Genomic DNA, 23,218 nt, shown 5'->3' on the forward strand with positions numbered 1-23,218 from the left:
AATGATAATGAGCTACTGCTTATGCCACCCCTCTATTCCCTTTTTTGTGTATTTGGTGGCACATTAACATCAAAAACAAAACGAATCCACTGCGTCCTCAGTGGCTCTAATGTCGAGAGAAAATTAAGACTTTTAACACTTTTACATCCAAATACAAAATACCTGCATTGCTAACGAAACGTCGCTACAGCTGCTTGAGCATGGAGAAACTGGCGGACAACGTACAACTGTTTGAGGGTGGAAATATCCTAATACAGAACAGTCTGTCAGTGGTTGTGGGCGGAGCCTGATCAATATGACGTCATACTCCTCAGAAAATGAAAACGGCTTGATAATTGAGACGGTCTTCGTTTTTGGGGGACTACAAAAAAAAAGGAGTAAATGGATTTAATCATTGTAGGGTGGTAGTGTCCACACACTGCTAAGACACATTTATATCCAAACACCATTTAAAGTGAATTTTGCATCCGATGTCCCCTTTAATAAATAAAGTGGAAACTGTGATACATTTTTTCAGGATTCTTTGAATAAAAAGTTCAAAATAAGAGCATTTATTTATTAATGTTTTGCAACATTATGAATGTCTGTACTGTCACTTTTGATCACTTTAATGTGTCTATTCTGCTTGAAAAAATGTATTTATTGAGAAAAACAAAAACCCTGACACTAAACTTCTAAACAGTTGTGTACTGTATAACTGTAGACAATATAAGGAGGAGAATACAAGAAAGTATAATACTTGGTATGCCAGCTATCCTATCCTAAAGAGTTTTTCGCATTAACCTCACAAAATAAAAGCATCTACGGACATCCTCAAAGAAAAAAAACACCTATTAATTAAGTATAATAATATCTAGCAATTTTTTTCTGAGATTCTAGGGTTGGGTTAGTGTGTAGCCTTTATTAAACAATGGAAATCTATTTTGTGTTCTCATATTGATACCGTGTATATGTGTGCGTGCATTTTTAACAGGATGCAAGTCATAACAGCAATGTGAATAACCTGGTTCCCACGGTCTGGTGACTGATTAGCTGGGTTATAAACCAGATGAATGATGAGATGGTGCAAGGATGTTTGTAGGAAGGTATATCAGGTCACTGCTGCAGTCAACAATTCATAAATGATTGCGTGATGTTTATGCATGCACTTCTTTTCACACAGACACGTGCTTCAACAGTGTTCATTTATTTCATGGGAAAATGGTTTGCTAACTCAAGTCAAAAAACAGTATGGGCAGAAGGACTTCAAAAGGTTCCTGAACCAGCAGTATTTCACAGGGAGTGAGGTGAACTAACTGACTGAAGGATGGGAGAGGTCATGTTTTTTCACCTAAATGAGGGGTACTAACGTTTCTTCCCTTTAATCTGACAGAACCTGAGTGCTTTTGGATTACAAACGTTGTCCTGGATGAACATTTCAGGAAATGTCTGAAACATTAGGAAGAAATCTCTGGGACAGGATAGCATACAGGAGCATGTAATAAGCGTTTTTTCCTTTAGCTTAAGTCTGTACAAATACAAATGCAAATGACACCACCATTCATTTCCAATACTTTAGCACAACATATGCAATGAAACAGCTTTTTAATTATGTATGATGTAAAGCTTAACACACACACACACACACACACACACACACACACACACACAAAAAGAAAAAAACGTGGACATATCTGAAGAGGTGATTTTAGCAGGTCTACGTTTGGCTGAAAGGTTATATTTTTTGGTTTGGGGAGAGATCAGGTTTACTGCGGCAGCAGGGCATGAGAAACATGCCCATGGATTTCATGTGCTGACACTCACGCATCTTTTCTCTGGAAGCATGAATCAGCACGCTAACATCAGTGAAGCCAAACCACTCAAACTTGTAGGTGCATGCAGTAAATGTAAGAAGGAAAGACTCCTGATACAAGCAAGGCTTTAAACCTTTCACTAAAGTTCATGTGTCTCACAAAAAAAAAGTAATGTTTTGGCACTTTATTGACACTTAGAGATGTACATTTTTGTATGTATATAGACAGGCTACAACAGATCTGTAAAGCATCCAAAACCCTTCAGAAAATATTTAACATGAGTGTTACAGTGGAGGAGTAACGGTGGTGGAATCTGAAAGTTGTTCATGAAGAAACAAACAACACCATCCAAATATAAAATTATTATTAAACTATTTTTCATTTGCATAGTTGTCTCACTGTTTGTCCAGCTACTTGTTAAAAGCCACAAGTGTTAAATCTGCCTTGAAAAACCAGTATGCTGTGTTAAAAACACATTAGTAGCCAGGAAGATAATAACTGACATAATTTCAATTTCTCAGAAATTAGAAAGTGAATCCTAACATTGTGAAAGGTGTACAAGGCTACGCTTTTAAACTGGGCAAGGCATATGCAAACTATTGAGCCAGATCTTATGAGTCATAAACTGAAAAAAACAAGTGATATTTGTTTCACTAAAATATTTCAAAGTTCATGCGATTAAGCCTGGAGCTCTTCACAATCATCACATCCTCATGAAAACTTCAAACAAACTCTGTTCTCAAAGACAGACTACTGATCATTACTCTTTATGATTCCCTTTCAGTTGGACATGTGTCATGAAAAATGTCAACTTATTCTCACTAAGATAATTTATTTGACCAAAAATAAATGTGATAATTCTAAAATTTGAATTTTTTGATTGAATATTTTAAAATATACTGTAATTTATTCATACATTGCATTAATAGCCATTACTCCACTCTAGTGTTATATGTGACCCTGGAACACAAAACTAGTCTTAAGTAGCACGGGTCGGGTATATAGCCAAAAATACATTGTATAGGTAAAAATTATCATTCTTTCTTTTATGTCAAAAATCATTGGGATATTAAGTAAAGATCATGTTCTGATGAAGATATTTTGTAAATGTCCAACCATAAATATATCAAAACTTTTTTGATTAGTAATATGCATTGCTAAGAATTTGGACAGCTTTAAAGGTGATTTTCTAAGATTTCAAATTTTCAAATAGTTGTATTTTATATCTTTTCCTATCCAAACAAACCATACATCAATAGAAAGCTTATTTGTTTAGCTTTCAGATGACATATAAATCTCAATTTCGAAAAATTGACTCTTATGACTGGTTTTGTGGTCTAGGGTCACATATCACATTCAGTAATCATTCTAAGATGCTGATTTGTTGTACTGCTTAATTCTGCAAACCCTAATACATTTTTCAGTATTCTTTGAAAAATAGAAAAACCAAAAGAACAGCATTTATTTAAAAAAAAAATCTTTTGTATCATTATAAATGTCTTTACTGTCACATTTGACGCGTTTGCATATTATCATAATCAGCTTGCAAAATAAAATTATCTGTGTCATGAAATTTCATTTTTGGGTCTCTTTACAATCTCTTTAATGTTTTTAAGTACTTTGTTACGATGCTAATATTACAAAGCTATTAAAAATAATAATAATTACTGTGGGAAAGACAATGAAACAAGTTTAACTTATGTTGGGTTGAAATTAACTCAGTATTGTATTTTTGTGCAATGTATGTTTCATTTTGTTTGACAACAAATAATAATTGGCGAACCCCATGCAGTTCAGCAACAGACCCCCTAGGGGTTGCATACTGCTTTAAAATATCAAGAATAACATCCAAAGCCATTAAATGTGTCAGGATGCTGAGGAATCAGTGTCAGCAAACTAATGAAAGGCTTAGTTTGCAGCATATTGATGTAAACACCTGGTCAGTGCAGTGGCGTAAGACAAAGTTACTAATCTCTAAAGACAGCCATCAGACACCAGCCACCAGTCCAGGGAGGAGCAGGAGCAGGGAAGATTTTATCTTTCCTTAGTTAGAGGGAAATAAGACACCCACATGCATATACACATGCCAGCAGATACACAGGAACACACGCACACACTGGCAATGAATAAATAACACCTCCTAAGTGACACTGAGCAGGCAGTGCCACAGTTTTTACACCTCAGAGGGCAGTGAGGAGGACAAATATTGCAAGAATCCAGCCTGAATGTGCCTTTTATTATCATATACACTTTCACTAGATTTTAATATACCGGTCTCTAAGGATTCAGGTCAAATTCAAATCAATGCACAGTAACACACTTACACGGAAACTGTTCCACCTAAAAGCTGAATGTGATATGTGCAGGCTGGTAACACACCTGTGTAAGTCACTTCATACCCTATGTGCTTGGGTTTCTGTGGCACAGAACTAACAAAGCAATTCTATTGTGTGCAGTTTTTCAGTTAAAGAGGTGGTGGTTTATTGAAGCAATAAGCTACGCAAAGCTGTGTATTTGAGCCATTAAAATAAAAAAAATCTGCACTGTCAAGTGCCTAAATGCCATTTCACTGACATTTAAAGATCTGCATATACAGACAGACTACAAGAGATATGCAAAGAATGCAAAACTCTTATATAAACATTTAATATGAATGTCAGAAGTAATGGTGGTAGAGATGGGATGTTCATGAAAAACAAACATTACAGGATTAGTTCATTTCTAGAATTAAAATTCCCTGTTCATTTATTCACCCCCATGTCATCTAAGATGTTCATGTCTTTCTTTCTTAAGTCAAAAAGAAAGGTTTTTTAAAAAATATATATTTCAGGATTTTTCTCCTTAAAGTGGACTTCAATGGGGATCAACAGGTTGAAGGTCCAAATTGCAGTTTCAATGCTGCTTCAAATAGCTCTACATGATCCCAGCCAAGAAATAAGCATCATATCTGTTGAAACGATTGGTCATTTTCTAAAAAAAATAAAAATGTACTTAAAAATATACTTAAACACAAATGCTTGTCTTGCAAAAAAGTATATAAATTTGTATTTGTTTTTAGAAAATGACCAATCGTTTTACTAGATAAGAACCTTATTCCTCAGCTGGGATCATGTAGAATCCTTTGTAGCTGCATTGAAACTGCAATTTGGACCTTCAACCCGCTGACTCCCATTGAAGCCCACTATATGGAAAAAAATCCTGAAATGCTTTCCTCAAAAACCTTAAGAAAAAAGACAGACATGAACATCTTGGATGAAATGGGGTAAGTTATCAGAAGGTTTTTATTCTGGAAGTGAACTTATCCTATAAGCTTCTGAGAACTAAATCAGCCCAGATGGGAACATTATTGCATTAATAGGTCTAATATTCAAATATCAGCTGTTATCACTCCTGTAACCAGCAGACAACATCACAGTCCAAGAACACAACACGGGTTTGCATCAAACACCTGTGATCTAATGCGCAGCCAACTGTGCAGAGCGCTCACAGAAAAGAGGAGAGAAACAGTCGTGAAACGAGAGACCCAACACTCATCCAAGATTTAAGGAAAGCAGGATGAGGTGAAAGGAGGACAGAAAAGATCTGAAAATAAAGAAATAATGGAAAAAGTAGAAGAGATCAAATAAAGACCCTCATAACTGTTTAAGTAAAAAATGAATGAGTCAGGTTTGCCTGTCACTTACATCCCTCTCTCTTTTAGTAAAACTTGTAATGTAACACAATCTCCCTTGCATCTTGGCAGGTCTACATTTATGTGATTTAAAACAGAGACAGAAATGACAGTGCAGTCCTGAACCATATCTCAAAACAGCCAGACTGCTTTAGAAAAAGCGAACGTTATCTTTGGTAAAGATACATTGCTGTTGTATATTTCTGTTTGCTTTGTAAAAAGATATCTTTTCTTAACTGTGCATTCTGGGTTTAGAATAAGTCTAAACAGAACATGGACTTGTTCAGCTCTTACTTGGAAAAGCTTAAATTAAAAAAAAAATTATTGTGGTGTGTGTGTGCTCAGTGGGATGGGATTTTTATCCAAAAACAAAGGATGGTATGCTGGAAGAGAATCAAAGATCTCACAGCTGTAGGACGTCAGGCACAGCAGGACTTATAAGGCTCATAAACATCACCTTCCGTAAACCGCGTCCCTCCCCTGGCACACCCCGACTTGCTAAGAAACTTTGGACAACGGCAGATGTCAGTGTCTTGGCAGATTTTAGATTAGTTAAACAGTGATGATGTACCAAGTGCAATGATGCAACTGTATTTAACAGTACATTGTCTACCATCATTTCCATTCATTAAACATGCACATGCTGCAGAGAACATTATGGGAGGATTATTCCCATTAGCAAGTGTTTGTTTTTGAGGTTTGCCAGTTCCAAAAATAACTATTAAACATCACAGCAGGAGGATTTCCTTCCTACTATGGGCTGTCTTCACCAGTATTAACACAAGACTGCAAACATCTCTCACTTCAGACTGCAACAGAGTTACAGCAGGGAAGAATCTTCAGAAGTTTACCAGCTGAATGTGAAACCAGTTTCTCAAATGACTCACCTGCCAAGCTGTTTAAACAGCACTTATGAATCTATTTGAAGTAAGGTGACCAGATAACGGTTCTGAGAGAAAGTCTAAACCTAAATTAAGTGTCTAAACTTGTCATGTCACATGATTCTAACTAGGGATGCACCGATACCAATCGGTCGATAAAGCTTGCGCGTTTTGTCAGTAAAGCCGGTTCTGTAATCAGCGGTAAATGCCATCAGGTGCGTGATTTCACGTTGAGCCGTATATACTACACACAGCCGTTGTTTACCGACGAGCTGCGCATAGCAATGTTCATTATCAGTGTGAATGTGCGCAACTCGTCTGAAAACAACGGCTGTGTGTAGTATATACGGCTCAACGTGAAATCACGCACCTGATGGCATTTACCGCTGATTACAGAACCGGCTTTACTGACAAAACGCGCAAGTTATCGACCGATACATATCGTGCATCCCTAATTCTAACACAAAAGGTTATTAAAGTTGTGTTTTGGGCCATTATGCTTTGGCACAGTATCTGTCAAACTAACTAAAATCAAAAGCACAATATGGCTTCATCAAGTCTGTTTTCACTGTGCGTTTCAAAGCGAAGCACGCATTTTGTTCAGCCGATCAGCTCGTGATCCGGTGTTTACCGCGCCTCAGAACAGCTCAGTTCACAGTGAATGCAGTGAACTCATTTATCGCATGTGCTTTGAGTTTAGTGCATGCTCGGGAACACAACGGCCACCAGTTATGCTTTATTTTCACGGCAGAGTTTTCTGTCAAAATAAAAGCTCTACTGTCGTTTCCATCAAAATAAAAGCTTTAAAGTGCAGTATGAATTGCTGGCAGCTAGTGGCTTCAATGGGTAATGTTACTACAGTCCAAATTCAAACCATCACTTTCAAGTGTAGAAATTAGGCAAGAAGTACTGTAATTTACCTACTGTAGTGTAAAGCAAAAATGATACACCAATTTACAGTGCAATTGTTTTACAATATATGGCTATGACTTTCATAAGAATAATAATACTCAAATTTGTTTGGCTTCCTAACACACCAGTGTGAATGTAATTAAGACTGAGAAAGTTTACCTCAAATTACGAGGGTTGAGTCCCCTTTAAAGTTCAGGTACAAGTCAATTCACTGACTTTTTTCTGATTTAAGTTTTCTTAATTAAGAACATAGGTTGGAGCTCTTAATTTTTAACTCTGAAAGTGCATTAGATAGAATAATTTAACTTTATAATGTACAAAATTCTCTTTTTAAAAAAAAATTGCAGTAAAAATTGTATTGAGGACTTCATATTGCGATATTATTGTATCACAAGATTTTGATATTGTTACATCCCTAATAGATAGATTGACTGAACAATCTGTAAGTTGTCTCAAGTTCAGTCCTGGTCAGATTCTTCCAAGATCAACATTCCAAAGAAAAACACAGAGATATAGAAATAATCATGCACAGTCCCAAAGCATTTCATTACTATGTACATGACTTCATCTTCAATTGAGCAATTATTGTGTGTTTAAAACAAATCCACTTTAAAAGACATGTGTACATAACAAAAGAACACAGGCAGCTCTCACCACAGCGCTACTGTTATCACCCCGGCCGAAATCTGGAAGCAAACAAGACTCAAATGCAGTGATTCAGCATTTTTCACTTCTTACAAAACATATTTACCAGGGTTAAGAAAACAACAACAAACTCACACTGAGGTAAGCGCTGTGTGGCTTGAGTTAAATGTTTTACCCACAGTAATGTGCCCTGCGTTATCTTACAAACTATCTGTTCTGGTCTATTTAGCGACAATGCTGCTATCTGAAACATGATCATGTAGACAACTCCCACTGCCTCTCTCTTTCTCTTCTCTATCTCTCTGGTTGTGATATCACTCCACGAGCATGCCAGCTCTAGTCTTGTGTAAATCGTGCCTTTCTTGAAAAAAAAGTGCAATCTCATTTTTGCTCAAAACAGCATTCCTGTGTGCTCATCTTCACTGATGACCATATATTAAGATTGTCTCACTAAGAAAAAAGATGCTCAGTTGTTTTTCTGAGAAAGTGGCATGTTTATTAATGATTCCTTACTACAGTAACATCAATCGTAGCAACTATTTTGCTGTAAATGTTGTAGATTCCCTGCTGAGAAAAAAAGAAACTTAAACCAGGCTTGTCAGATGGGTGTTTTTTTGCTACTTTTTAGCTAGACCATCATAGATAGATAGATGAATGTCTGTTAATCGTCTTCATTCTAAACTCCAACAAAACATGTTCTTCATGCAGCCCCGTCTGCATGCCATGAAGTAAAACACACTACGTCCTATAAATACGACACCATCAGTTAAGCGTGTAACTGTACACTCCGCGCGCGCGAGAGACACGCACCAGCCGCCGCTCGCGCAGCCAAACGCGCGCCGGAACTGGAGATGCTCTACTCATCATCTCTACGATTAACGCCAGTGACCACCGTGACACCGAGTTCTCCTCTTTCCACCGAGTCAAACATTTGCTTTGCAATGAGTGTTTAAAGCGTATGCTACCAGTTGGTGTTAAGACCAAGTAGCCATTCATGCATGTGCACTTGGGCGTCTTGACCATCTGCTTGCAACAAGTTTTGGAACAAGGTGGTTTTTAGCTGGTCTAAACTGGTCGTTAGCTAGTACAAGCTAGTAGACCATCTTAGACCAACAACAATCCAGCTACCAGTTGGTTATACAATCTTAAAATGGTCAAGCTGGCTTAATATGGAAATATCAAGCACTTTGGACTAAGACTAGAAATCATTTCCACAGATACCATCTTAATATGCATAATATGCGATACAGGAAGAAAATTCTTAACATTAGCTGGGCTTTATATTATTTGTGACTTCATACTACCCAAAAGTCATACACTATGGGTTAAAAACAACCCAGTGCTGGGTGAAATTTGGACGAACCCAGTGACTGGGTTGTTCTGACCCAGCAGTTGAGATAAATTTTTAACCCAGCCTTCTGGTTAGTTTTATTTAACTCAACTATTGTTTAAAAATTACTAAAAGTCTGTCTTAAAATGAAACCACACAAAATTACTAGAGGCATCAACAATAATCAAAAGGTGAACATTTAATAATAATTTAATTACAACTTATTCAAATTTTGGGTTCATTTTAAGCAAGAAATATGTGAAAACCAGTCTTATGTAGCACATGTATATTTGTAGCAGGCCAAAAGTACATTGTATGGGTCAAAATTATTGATTTTTCTTTTATGCCAAAAATCATTGGGATATTAAATAAAGATCATATTCCATTAAGATATTTTGTACATTTTTTATGGTAAATATATCAAAACTTAATTTTTGATTAGTTTTATGCATTGCTAAGTTTTTTTTTAAAGATTTTTTTGCACCCAGATCAGTCAAATATTGTCCTATCCTAACAAACCATACATCAATGGAAAGCTTATTTATTCAGCTTAGATAATGTATAAATCTCAATTTAAAATAAATTGACCCTTATGACTAGTTTTGTGGTCCAGGGTCACATATAGTAGTTTTAAAGCAACAGTTGAGTTAAATAAAACTACCCAGATGGCTGGGTTAAAAATTTAACCCAACTGCTGGGTCAAAACAACTCAATCATTGGGTTTATCCATATTTCACTCAGCATTTGAGTGTATAGGCCTATAATGTGTGTTCAATTTTACTGCTAATATAAGAAAAGCTGCTTACAATCATATTGTGGTTGCAATCCGAACACCTTTATACCGTAAAAAATGTTCAACCTTAAGTTTAGCTACTCGCTTTTCTTAATTTTAAGTAAAATAAAGTACAAACTAAGTTTCAACCAGCATTGTTAAGTTTTGACACCCTTGAATTTAAGAAGGCTACTTAAGAAAATTCGAGTTCAAACTCTGAAAACTCATAAAATCAAAATACTATACAGAAAATGTTTACAAAAAGGGTTTGTTTGTTGTTGAAGAGCTGATGAAAGAGGGTATCGGAGAACACCTACCGGCCAGGCGAACTGAAAGGGGATGATAACGGTCCCGAGGTCATTGGCCTTGTTTGGGTTTCCATTGAATCCTTTCAACTGAAACGTATTCCCTCCGATCACGCTTGAGCTTCCAGTGCCGTACGTACATAAGCCAGATGTGGTGACCTCCACCTGGTATTCCTTTAGACACACTCTCAAGTACGTGTCACATTCGTCCCGTTCGCACAGACCGTCTTGTGCGCTCCGTGCGCCGTCACAGCAGTTTCCATTCGCAAGCTCACCGCTGTCATTCTCCACGCTGATCAACTGGAGCTCCAAATAACCCGACGACTGGCACACCTAAAAATAACATAAACAGCAGTTAAAATATGAAATGCAAACAGCTTGGCTTTGTAAGACTGCACTGAATAATTTGTCTTGCTCCCATTAAAATACAAGACAGAACATGCAGAACGAAACAATATAGCGGATACAGTGCACTCACCTAAATTTGCATGATTTTATGGTTGGTATTGCAAACTAATCAAGTGCACTCGCAGCAAATATGAATAAACAGTTTTGCGCAATAATGCAATGCAATAAGGCAACGCTTAAAGTTTCGATTACAGTGCAAGCGGACTGATTTAAAAACGTCTTTAAAGTTTAAGGATCACATGATACCACTGACAGCAGGATAATTCTGTTAGGTCAAGAATCTCAAAATCTAATTTGACAAACATGAATGAGCTTCACTTCAGAGTAAAACGGCTGTTTAATCTGTGACTTTACAACTAGTGAAGGAAAAGGTGGACTTAAAAAGGCATGGAAGTAAAAGAAATGGAAGTTCAACTCACCTCAGTCCAAAACGTCAAAATTAAAAACACTACTAAGAAACAAGCTCCGAGATAGTTATGCATGACTCCTATGAAGTTAATACGACATGATTAAAAAAAAGAAAACTCATATGTGCATCATTATCCACAAAAATCCAGCCATTCAAAGTGATTCCGTTCTCCGCAAGACCTCCAGAAGATGAGATGAAAGTCACACACATGCATCCACTCGCTCCTCCAGCGCGCTGCGCTCACTATATCAGTCAACTACTAGCCGTCTGAACGGGTTTGATTGACAGCTCAATAAACCATTGGCAAGCCGTCAGCTGTAGTAGAACGTCTGCGTCAGCCAATCGGATTGTCAGAGGGCGGGGCCTTCCTATAAATTATAGATCTGACAGACTTATTGACTTCGATTGTAAAGTAAAGGGAAAAGATTTTAAAGCGTCAAACAAATACTGCTTTAATTTAAGAATTTTAATCTTTCATAAAATGAATATTTTTCGATTCTAAAATATTTGGCAATTAAACGGTTTTATAATTATTGTACGTTGGCATTCTGCAAACGATTATTCACACTAAGGTTTTTTCCTCTTTTGGGGGTAGCATTTTGCCTTGTTTGTACTCTTTCACAATCTAACTCTACACTCATGACAAGGCATGGGTGAATGATTGTGGGTAAAAGATACAGAGCGCCCTCTAGTGATCGATTAATGGCTTATATCAGGGGTTTTCAAACCTGTCCTGGAGGCTCCCCTGCCCTGCACATTTTGTATGTCTCCCTTATTAGGCACACCCAATTCAGGTCTTGCAGTCTCTACTAATGAGCTGATGATTTGAATCAGGTGTATTAGATGAGAGAGACAAGCAAAATGTGCAGGGCAGGGGAGGCTCCAGGACAGGTTTGAAAACCCCTGGCTTATATGAATTAAATGTACCGTATTACACAGGTCCTGAAAAGTTTAATAAAGAGACTGTCGTTCATTAGCTGGCTTCATCTAGTCTTGTCTTTCATCTAGTCTTGTCTTTTAATTTGAAAATGAAAATTCTTTGACAAATAGGCTACACTACTAGATTGTTTTCTATTTGAGTAGATTTTAAAATGCAATTTATTCCTGTGTTTTAAAAGCTGAATTTTTAGCATCATTCTGTCACACAATCCTTCAGAAATCATTCTAATATTCTGATTTTGTGCTCAAAAAACATTTACTATTATTATTATTATGTTGAAACCAGCTACGTTTTTCAGCATTTCAGCAAAAGAACAGCATTGAAATAGAAATGTTTTGTAACATTATGTCTTGATAATTAAAAAAAAGAAAGAAAAAAATAAAAAAAAATACTGACTCCAGGCTTTTGAATAGTACAGTGTCTAATGTTACAAAAGCTTTTTTATTTTGGATAAAAGCTGATCTTTGAATTTCTATTCAAAGAAAAAAAAAATACTCTTTTAAATATTGATAATAATAATAATACATCTTTCATAAACAGCAATTCAGTATATTAGAATGATTTCTGGAGGATCATGAGACGCTGAAGACTGGAGTAATGATGCTGAAAATTCAGCTTTGATCACAGAAATAAATTACATTTTAAAATATATTAAAATAGAAAACTTATATTAAATAGTAAAAATATTTCAAGGTTAATATATATATAAATGTTAACATTTCACTGTTTTTGCTGTACTTTTGATCAAATAAATGCAGGCTCGGTAAGCAGAACATACTTTAAAAACATTTAAAATCTTACTGTTAAAACATTTTTGACTGGTAGTGTACATGCTGAACAACTTCACATGTGATCATCACAGTTTAAAATCCTCATAATCATGTTTTTGAGATGTTCCCATAAATACAGTGAAACAAAACATGTCTGTTTGTGTCTGTTTACATTAAGCATTTGTCGATAATCACTCTCACATCTCTTTTTATTTGAAGTCATTATTGTTCTTGATAAAACAGCGTGGGATTTTTTTTTGTGTGTGTGTGGTCAAAGGCTTCCCACCCCGCAGGCATGATACCAGACCTGAACTTTTGCTCTTTAGTAAATAAAAGAGTTTGTTAATAATAGACTAAACCAGATGATATCACCGATTTTCTGTATAGCTGTGTCATGTCCTGCTTTTTGTTAACGTCTGTCTCTACTCTCGCTCTCTCATTCATTAGGAAATGGGTGACGCTACAGTCCTAATCTTGCCGTCAAGACTCCATCCTGCGTTCCTCTAGTGCCGGTCCATAGCCAGAATAAAGAGAGGAAGTCAGCTCGAGAGCTGCATGAAGAGGAATTAGATGTTAACAATGCTTGCTGCACTCTGAGGATGTGACACACTGTGGCTGTGATAGAAAGAAAAGCACCTGCATTCTAATGAGCTCATAGAACATGTACACATTCGAGATGGGAAACTAGCTTGGTTTTCCAGCGACTGCACATGGAATAATATCTACACCAGAAGCACACGTTATTTGAGTCTGACTAATTGAAGTATTGTTGTTGTCATCATTGTCACCATTGTAGCTCTATAATAACAGCTGAGGTTTGGCCTGCAGTCAGAAATACAATTGTAGTTTTGATAGTCTTGCTGATTGATTTGTTTGACGCAGGATAAGATAAAAGATTACAGCTCTGTCTGTTAACATAACAGATTAGCTCACATACAAAATAACATTCATACACTACCAGTCAAAAGTTTTTGAACAGTAAGATTTTTAATGTTTTTTAAATAAGTCTCTTCTGCTCACCAAGCCTGCATTTATTTGATCCAAATTACAGCAAAGTCAAATTGTTTAATATTTTTACTATTTAAAATAGCTGTTTTCTACTTGAATACATTGTGATTTCAAAGCAGAATTTTTGGTATCATTACTCCATTCTCATGATCCTTCAGAAATCATTCTAATATTCTGCTAATATTTGCTGCTCAAAAAACATTTATTATTATTATTATTATGTTGTAAACAGCAGAGTAGAATTTTTTCAGGTTTCTTTGATGAATAGAAAGTTCGGAAGAACAGCTTTTATCTGAAATAGAAATCTTTTGAACAATATAAATATCTTTATCATCACTTTTGATCAATTTAAAGCATCCCTGCTTAATAAAAGTATATATATATATATACACACACATACACTTGCACCAAGCTTTTGAATGGTATAGTGTATAATGTATAATTTTATTTCAGATGAATGCTGATCTTTGGATATTTCTATTCATCAAAGAATCCTGAAAAGAATGTACTCAACTGTTTTGATAATAATAAATAATATTGATAATAAGAAAAATGTTTCTTGAACAGCAAATTAGCATATTAGAATGATTTCTAAAGGATCATGTGACACTGAAGACTGGAGTAATGATGCTGAAAATTTAGCTTTGATCTGAAAAAGCAGTTATTTTAAATAGCAAAAAAACATTTTACAATATTACAGCTTTTGCTGTATTTTGGATCAAATAAATGCAGGCTTGGTGAGCAGAAGAGAATTCTTAAAAAAAAAAACAACATTAAAAAAACATTAAAAATCTTACTGCTCAAAAACTTTTGACTGGTAGTGTATGTCAGGCTTTACAAAGTTCAGCATTTTTTAAGTGCCCAAATCTATGTGGGCCACCATAAATGCTTTCACTCTGTCTTCATCCCAATCACTCTCCTTCCACTTGAAGACGCAGAGAGTAACAGAAGTGCTGAAGAGTTAGTGAGCAGGTGTGTTACTGGGAGGTGTGAAATTCTGTCTCAGGTTTATAAATGTCAGTGATGGAGTGTGAGAGTGCTTAACCTCTGACCTCAAGTCAGACTTCTATTACGACTAATGCAGATTCCCTCAGTGTGTGCACTCTACACTTCTTTCGGGGTCACTGGAGGGGTGCGAAATGTCAATGTGTTGACCTGGACATGTCATCTTCAGAAGAGGCAAATTACAGCTCACCTCAGCTTGCCCTGTTCTGATATATCTCTGAAAACTGATTGTAGTTCCTAAAAAAGGTGACTGCAATGAAACTTACTGGATCCCTTTGCTTACTCTTAAGTTTTACATTTTGTTTTTAGTCACAGCTGTGAGTTATGCTCTCACGAAAAAAGCAGGACTTATCTTGAACTGTACTTACATGTTGTGTGCACTCAGAGAACATGTTTGTCTCATGTCTTTCGAAATCATAAGGGCTGGTTTACAAATACCGCATTTTTGGGATCCACTGTGCTGCCTTTTCATGTTTTTGATGCTGCGTCTCGCTTCTCTTTTGGCGTTTCATTTCGCGCATGTCCGCCGAGTCAAACTGAAATAAGAACTTTAATTGGCACACAGCGCGACATATCAAATGTCAGTTACGAAACAGCGGACCAATCAGAAGACGGCGGAGGCGGGGCAAGAATAGCAAGCATTGTGTTTACGTTTTCAAACGCGAATAAAATGAAGTAAAACTAAAATAAAATCATTATGGATTTATCGTTTAAGTACTGTAGACGGTTTGCACTTACGTCACGAAAAGGGCACAATATCTTGTTAAACTATAGTTAATAGGTGGTAAAGATACGTACAAGCAGTATTAATTAAAATTATTAGCCTAATATTTCACCTAACCTACCTGACCAGAGGGGTGTTCCATAAAACAAATTTACCAAATAAGCCAGGCTTATTTTAGTTAGTCTGACTTATTGTCATTTGATTTGGCTCAAAATAAGTCAGACTAACTGAGATAAGCCTGACTTATTTGGTAAACTTGTTTTATGGAACACCCCCCAGAAATGATAAGAACAAACACAAATGTTGTCAAGATTCTTGCCCTGGAAATCCTGGTTCAGTTTGGCCAACCACAAATGCCTTTTGTTCGCTCAGACAGTTTTTTCTTCTCCTTGATTTGTTATAACTTTTGGTAGTTTACTCCAAATGTTTTTCCAAAACAGCCTAAAACATGACAATAATTGTCCATTTTCAGTGGCATTTTTTACGTTCTGTGCCGACAATATGGCCAGTCGATGACAAACACTCTATATCAGAGGTTCTCAACTCTGGCCCTCGAGGTCCACTTTCCTGCAGAGTTTACCTCCAACCTTGATCAAACTCACCTGCATGTAACTTTCTAGTAATGATGAAGAGCTTGATTAGCTTGTTCAGGTGTGTTTGATTAGGATTGGAGCTAAACTCTGCAGGAAAATGGACCTCGAGGGCCAGAGTTGAGAACTCCTGCTCTATATCTTCATAGGATTTCAGTAAGCAACCTGGCAAACAATACACTAATTTACTTTAAAACAGCTTGTAAGCATATGAACCTAATTTTATTTTGATTTTGTTACTCTGCCTTTTCAGGGCATTCAGACAGATTGCAGTTGTGTTGGTGCTGCTAGTGACAGAACTTACATTTTCACATTCAATTATAAAAAAAAAAAAGTGGGGAAAAAAATAAATAAATCACAAGATCCAGCCTGAGACTGTAAACCACTGGTAATTAGACAGCTATGTGACCCCATCACATAGGCCAGTTTTTAAAAACCCAGCTGTGGTTTTGATCCAGGCTTCTGGGAATAGATGCCATGGCAGAGTATAGGTCTGCGGCCCATGAGGGTTAACCTCAGACGGGTATGTGCGTGCCTAGCAGTGGGTGGGTATGTAGAGGATGGAGCTGTTATCAGCTCAGTCAGCTGTGCCAATCATTCATTGCATTAGTGTGCTGTAGGAGAGGGAGGAGTACGCACACACACACACACACACACAATGAGACATTGTGTTGCTTATATACAGTGCTGAATAGAAGGAGATAGGCAGGGCTGGTTGTGCATGGATTATGTGTTTCTCAGAGAAATCCCTAAGGACCACTTGTGTGTGACTGTGACCTTCTACACATGAGAATATTCTAAATAATGTGTGTGTGTGTGTGTGTGTGTGTGTGTGTGTGTGTGTGTGTGTGTGTGTGTGTGTGTGTGTGTGTGTGTGTGTGTGGGGGGGGGGGGTGCATATATACATAAAACACTTAAGACAGAAGGTCTATGCATGCAAGGTGGAGATTTCAGATTTTCAGATTCAGCAAACTTCCAAGAGTGTCATAGAATGACTTAAAGGGAACCCTGGGTGTTATGACATGTATGGCTCAATATAAGGTATATTATGTCTCTTACTGAAATATGCAGTAGAAAATTCTTGACAGATTTACATTTTTTAAAAAGTCCATATTGTTTTATACACATTTTGGGCTATAGGGTGAGGGGCATTATGACGTGAAATGGTGCTACCTGTTGCTATTTTACCGCAACGCAATTCAGAATACACAACTCTGCAAATAAAATACTGATAGGATGACAACAGTTACTTTAAGGATTTAAGTGTAGGCTTAAAGCAAATGTTGTGGCATCGATTTTTTTCTACAAGGAGTCTAAAGGCCCCGGATATCGAGTAAAATACGCGCTGAGAAACTTTTTCAGTGGCTGCGGCATCATGACAAGCAACAGCATCTTTACGTCCTGTCAGGATTGCATCTAGCGTTTTTTGTCTCTGCTGTTTGTAAGCTCTTTCAGTAGCTGTGGTCTGCTAAAAGCCTCAAAGGCATCAGTGCTGAAATGGAGAGAACAAAAACGCAGTCTTTAGGAAGTTTTATTCGTCCACAGTCATCTTCCCGTTCTTTAACTTGCATCTAAATTAAAATGCTAAAAACACATGAAATCACAGTTAAAACTGTTACATCGTTCTGCCAGTAGGTGGTGCCAAACGACTATATTTATGAGTTCATTCATCATTGAATCATTCATTGGTTAAAAAAAAACCCAGATTAATTCAAGAACAAAACAAGTCATTCAATCATTCACTCAAAGGATTCCGTAAAAACAGATGTTGTATCTAAATATACCTACTTCTAAACTATATAGTAACCTGTGCAAAAAAAAAAGACTGTCTGAATTTATAGTATCTGAAAAACAGTAGGTGAAAACTAATCACTGTATGACCTACTACTTTTGATTTTGAATGCAGCTAGATTTATTTAGTATAAGTATTATAAGTGAGTCATTAAATTATTCACTCAACCAATTTGTTTAAAACACTGATTCATTTATAGGAACACCACTGTTATGTCTTGCTCTGAGATGCAAATTCTGCTTTGGTTTCTCTTGAAAAATAGACAAAGCACTTAACAATATTGTGTCTAAAATTGTATTATGTCTATTGAACTTTTTTTTATAAAAACAATATCCAGCTTAATCTGATATGTGATTTCATGTGAATTTGTACAATGTGATCAGTACAGATAACAGCAGGAAAGTTCACCCCTAAACCTAATTGTCATATCACACAAAAAAGTATGACTGAAATTGTATGAACTCATACAAGTTGGCTGCTAAATATAAAATAGTTATAGTTGACATGAGATTGCATGTGTGTTGCAATATCTCATTCCAAAAGTTGCTGAAGGCTTAATTATCAGTGATATTTGTAACAACAGCACTCATGTTTTGCTCATTATTTTTCTATAAAACCTTTTATACCGAATTAAGCTCTTCAGCCTTACCTTATTCAAAGGCATGTACTTTCACTCATTACCTGATGCATGAACATGTTTTTCTCTCCTGTTAAGACTTGTTAAGATGTTCTTTAATGACTTCTCGCACACTCCTCTGTGTTCTCATGTTTTTTTCCGAACGAGAACAAGAGAACTGTTGGAAATGTTCTTGGGCAGGGAAAGATCCTGTGCAATTGTGTTTCACACATAGAGGTATTTTTCTGTGTGAGGTAACATTTCCTGCGATAGAGAGAGAATGAGAGAAAAAAGGGGTTGAGAGACTTCATTGTAGCGAAATCTGTCAAAGGTAGGCCTACTACAAGATCCAGGGGAATCGAGGGGAATTCCACAGACATTCCGTTCTGTTCCAAACACTTTGCCGCTTAGTTTAGCAGCACAGGAAAAACACACAGTCAAGGTCATATCACTCTCAGTCTTCCACGGTACGATCCCATGCCAAAACACATTCCTGGTTTTTGCATGAATGATACTAATTCCTGAACCTTGACATGACGTTTGAGGGCAAACTTTTATATGTGGGGCTATAATCCTTTCATGTGCATGATTCTGGTATTAATTTCCCTGGAAAAGGAGACAGAGAGAGAGCGTCAGAAAGGAGGAAAGTCTGGCCTCTACATGTCAAGAAGACTACAAAGTGCACACTCACATTTGTCCTAATGCCAAAAGTAATGCCTGTGCAGATCTTATCAATCAAAGCAGAACAGAAGAGAGGAAAACTCCAGTCAAACAAGAGAAGATGAGAATGGCTCTTATCTTTGTTTACTGTAAGCACGGAACACTCCAGAGTTCTCCCGAATGGCTCTTTGTGACATCACAACTCCGGGTTCTGGATTCGGTACTAAATGGAGTCAACTTTGTTGACAGTTAAGAGTTTAAAGAGCCTGATCTGTTTGTCTTTGACGCCTCAGATCTTTGGCGCTGCTCAGATTCACGGTGGCTTGTATTTCAGAAGCTCCCGGGAGCATCTCGTCTCTCTGAAGATAAACATGCCGGTCTGTGATTGATCATTTTTCTAATTGTTCTCACATGAACTTAGTAGCATCTTGCCAAAAGACCGCTGTGATATCATGATTTGAAATAACCTGCTACCTTGCTAACTTTGTTCCAACAGGTTTGATTTCTTCAATGCACCAAGCGTGGTCCATAAAGAAATGATTTAAAGAATCTGGCATGGAAGAACGTTTTATAGTTCAGACCTGAATCTCCCAACATCACATCACCTAATCTCCCTGATGCTAGTGTGTTTGAATGGTAGCAAACCCACAGCTATGTTCCAACATGCAGTGAAAAGCCTTCCCAGAAGTGAGGAAGCTGTTATAGCAGCAAAATGATGGTTTCAGGATGATGGTTTTGAATTAAAATGTTCAGCAAGCACGAATGGGTGTGGTGTCAGGAGTCCACATACTTTCGTTTAGTGTGTACTGGAAAACATATTGATGTTTTGATATAAATATCATAAATGCATTTTTCATTCAGCATATATAATATGATGTGCCTTTCTTTCATCACACTTTTTAAAAACACTTAGATGTGTTCTTAATAGAACATTTGTTCCTGCATATCTTGTTCTATTAAGCTGTTCTGTCCTGTGCTCTTCTATTTATATAAAACAGTGTTTCTTATCTAGTTTTTATTTTAAGACCCAAATTTCAAATTGGACATCAATTCAAAATGTCAGCATACACTACCAGTCAAAAGTTTTTGAACAATAAGATTTTTTAACGTTTTTTTTCTTCTGCTCACCAAGCCTGCATTTATTTGATCCAAAGTACAGCAAAAACAGTCAAATTCTGAAATTCTATTTTTACTATTTAAAATAAATGATTTCTTTTTGAATATATTTTATTCCTGTGATTTCAAAGCTGAATTTTTAGCATTATTACTCCAGTCACATGATCCTTCAGAAATCAGTCTAATATTCTGATTTTCTGCTCAAAAAACATTATTATTATGTTAAAAACATCTGAGTAGAATTTTTTCAGGTTTCTTCGATGAACATAAAGTTCAGAGGAACAGCATTTATCTGAAATAGAAATTATTTGTAACATTATAAAATGTTTTTATCGTCACTTTTGATCATTTTTAAGCATCCATGCTAAATAAAAGTATTAATTTCTATAACTTCTTACCCCTAAAAAATAAAAAAAATAATACTCACTCCAAGCTTTCAAACGGTATATTGTATAATGTTAATTATATTGTGTAGTAAATATATAATTGTAAAGTTTTTATTTCAGATAAATGCTGATCTTTGGATCTTTCTATTCATCAAAGAATCCTGAAAAAAAAGACTTAACTGTTTTAAATATTGATAATAATAATAATAATAATAATAATAATAAAATGGTTCTTGAACTTATATATTAGAATGATTTCTAAATGATCATGTGGCAGTAATGAGTAAATTTAGCTTTGATCACAGGAATAAATTACATTTTAAAATATATATTTAATATATATTTAAATAGAAAACAGTTATTTTAAATAGTAAAATTTATATATATATATATATATATATATATATATATATATATATATATATAATATTATTATTATTATTACATTTTTACTGTTTTTGCTGTACTTTGGTCAATTAAATGCAGGCTTGGTGAGAAAAACAAAAAAACATTAAAAATCTTACTGTTCAAAAACTTTTGAATGGTAGTATAAAAGTGAGTCTTTAAAATGTCTTTAAACAAAATTTTTTTTTTCATTTTATTAATGATTTTTAATTAAAATAATAATAATAACAGCAAGTAGTGCACTATAAAACATGTAAAACATACTCCAATTATCTTTTATACACAATCATTTTTACAGATTTTTATTTTTGCCAAAAATGTATATATATTTATTTGTCAGGTGAACACATGGATAATGTATCATTATTAATTATATTGTCGAGGTGATACCTAGGAAATACCTTATAGTTTGATTCAAAGCACATCCTTTGACGTAAACATCAATATAAACAAGTGTTTTCTGTTTTCAAAGATGATAACCCTTATTTTGTCATTGTAACCAAGCATGATTACATGCTTACTGTCATTTTATTATTTGCATTTAGTATTGCCCATCATCAGAGCAGCCCTGCAAAAACTACCATTTGAGAAGCGCTGATATAAACCAATATGTTTTTTATTATTGTCCAGGGCTTTGCAGGGGATCATTTGCTTTTCTTGTAGGATGATGGATGACAAGCCCACACAAAGGACAGGTGGATGACGCTGATTCAACCTTTACCTGAGCATTATTGCTCTTAAACACTGCTAGACATAATGTCTCCACACTGCATCAAAGACACACACACACTCACCACCTATACATCCACTGAACTACAGTATCATTCATTAAAACCTCACGATAACAGACGCAGCGTCTTCTCTGTGCTTAAAGAGATCTGTGAAGGTGGGTCCTGCAGCTGTTTTGACTTCAAAATATGTGTGTGCGTCTGCACGTCTGGATATGGATTAACTTAATAGTGTATGTGAACAGAGAAGTGTCTTTTAAGTAGGATTTTAAATCGTCTGGCTTCAAAATGCAGTATTACGGTCAGTCTTTTACGCAGAAGCCAATTATTACCTGACCACATAATAATGCAGTGTTACATTGTAAAACACTGTCTTTACGATAAATAATTTCATGATTTCAGCACGCTTACTGAGAAAACAAAAATGTTTCATACGATATATGTGACCCTGGACCACAAAAGTAGCACAGGTACATTTGTAGCAACAGTCAAAAATACATTGTAAGGGTCAAAATGATCGATTTTTCTTTTGTGCCAAAAATAATTAAGACATTAAGTAAAGATTATGTTTCATGAATATATTAAGTAAATTTCCTATCATAAATATATCAAAACTTAATTTTAGATTAGCAATATGCATTGCTATGTGCTTCATTTGGACAACTTTAAAGGTGATTTTCTCAAAAAAAATTTTTTTTTTTTTTTTTTGTACGCTCAGATTTCCAAATTTGTATCTCGGCCAAATATTGTCCTGTCCTTCAAACCATACATCAATGCAAAGCTTATTTATTCATCTTTCAGATGATGTGTAAATCTCAATTTAAAAAAAGACCCTTATGACTGGTTTTGTGGTCCTGGGTCACATAGGTCAAACAAAGATATAATGGTATATCCATATTTTATATATCTGCCACAAAGGTAATGATGAATAAATGTAAACACACCCCTTCATAATTTAGCATCATTTTGAAAAACGTAAACAAAAGCTTTAAAGACCACAGGTTTCTAAGTAAAAAGGAAATGAGTAACACTGAAAGGTAGGTCACATGTATATACTCAAATGTTTTTGCCCTTTTTTATCAGTCAAGTTTTGATTTTTGATGTACTGACTAGTATATAGCAATACCCTTCAAAACCACATGAGGGAGCACTTTAGATTTGAATCAAATTAGATTTGAATAATAATAAAAATAATAAAAGCGAACGTAAAATTAATCGATCGATTTTTAAAAACTTGCCAAACTAACTTTTCAACGCAGTCTGCATAGATTTCATGCTGTGCTTGGATGCCTTTAACTGATTGCAAGTTCACTTTCAGCAGGATATCAAGTCATTTTAAAATCTTGTTAGTCA

The 23,218-nt window shown here is 35.7% G+C and overlaps 1 protein-coding gene across 1 annotated transcript in view; it reads right to left on the reverse strand.

The window, feature by feature from the left end:
- jag2a (jagged canonical Notch ligand 2a) overlaps nucleotides 1-11,198 on the reverse strand; it is a 51,195-nt gene extending 39,997 nt beyond the window's left edge. Inside the window, exons 1-2 of the mRNA XM_073834606.1 lie at nucleotides 11,136-11,198; nucleotides 10,321-10,641 (exon numbers count right to left, since the gene is read on the reverse strand). Coding sequence (XP_073690707.1) covers nucleotides 10,321-10,641; nucleotides 11,136-11,198 — 384 coding nt within the window. The remainder of the gene's footprint in view (nucleotides 1-10,320; nucleotides 10,642-11,135) is intronic.
- Nucleotides 11,199-23,218: the final 12,020 nt, after the last annotated feature.

Source organism: Garra rufa, chromosome 2, assembly GCF_049309525.1.
Source record: "Garra rufa chromosome 2, GarRuf1.0, whole genome shotgun sequence".
In the NCBI taxonomy this organism is placed as follows: domain Eukaryota; kingdom Metazoa; phylum Chordata; class Actinopteri; order Cypriniformes; family Cyprinidae; genus Garra; species Garra rufa.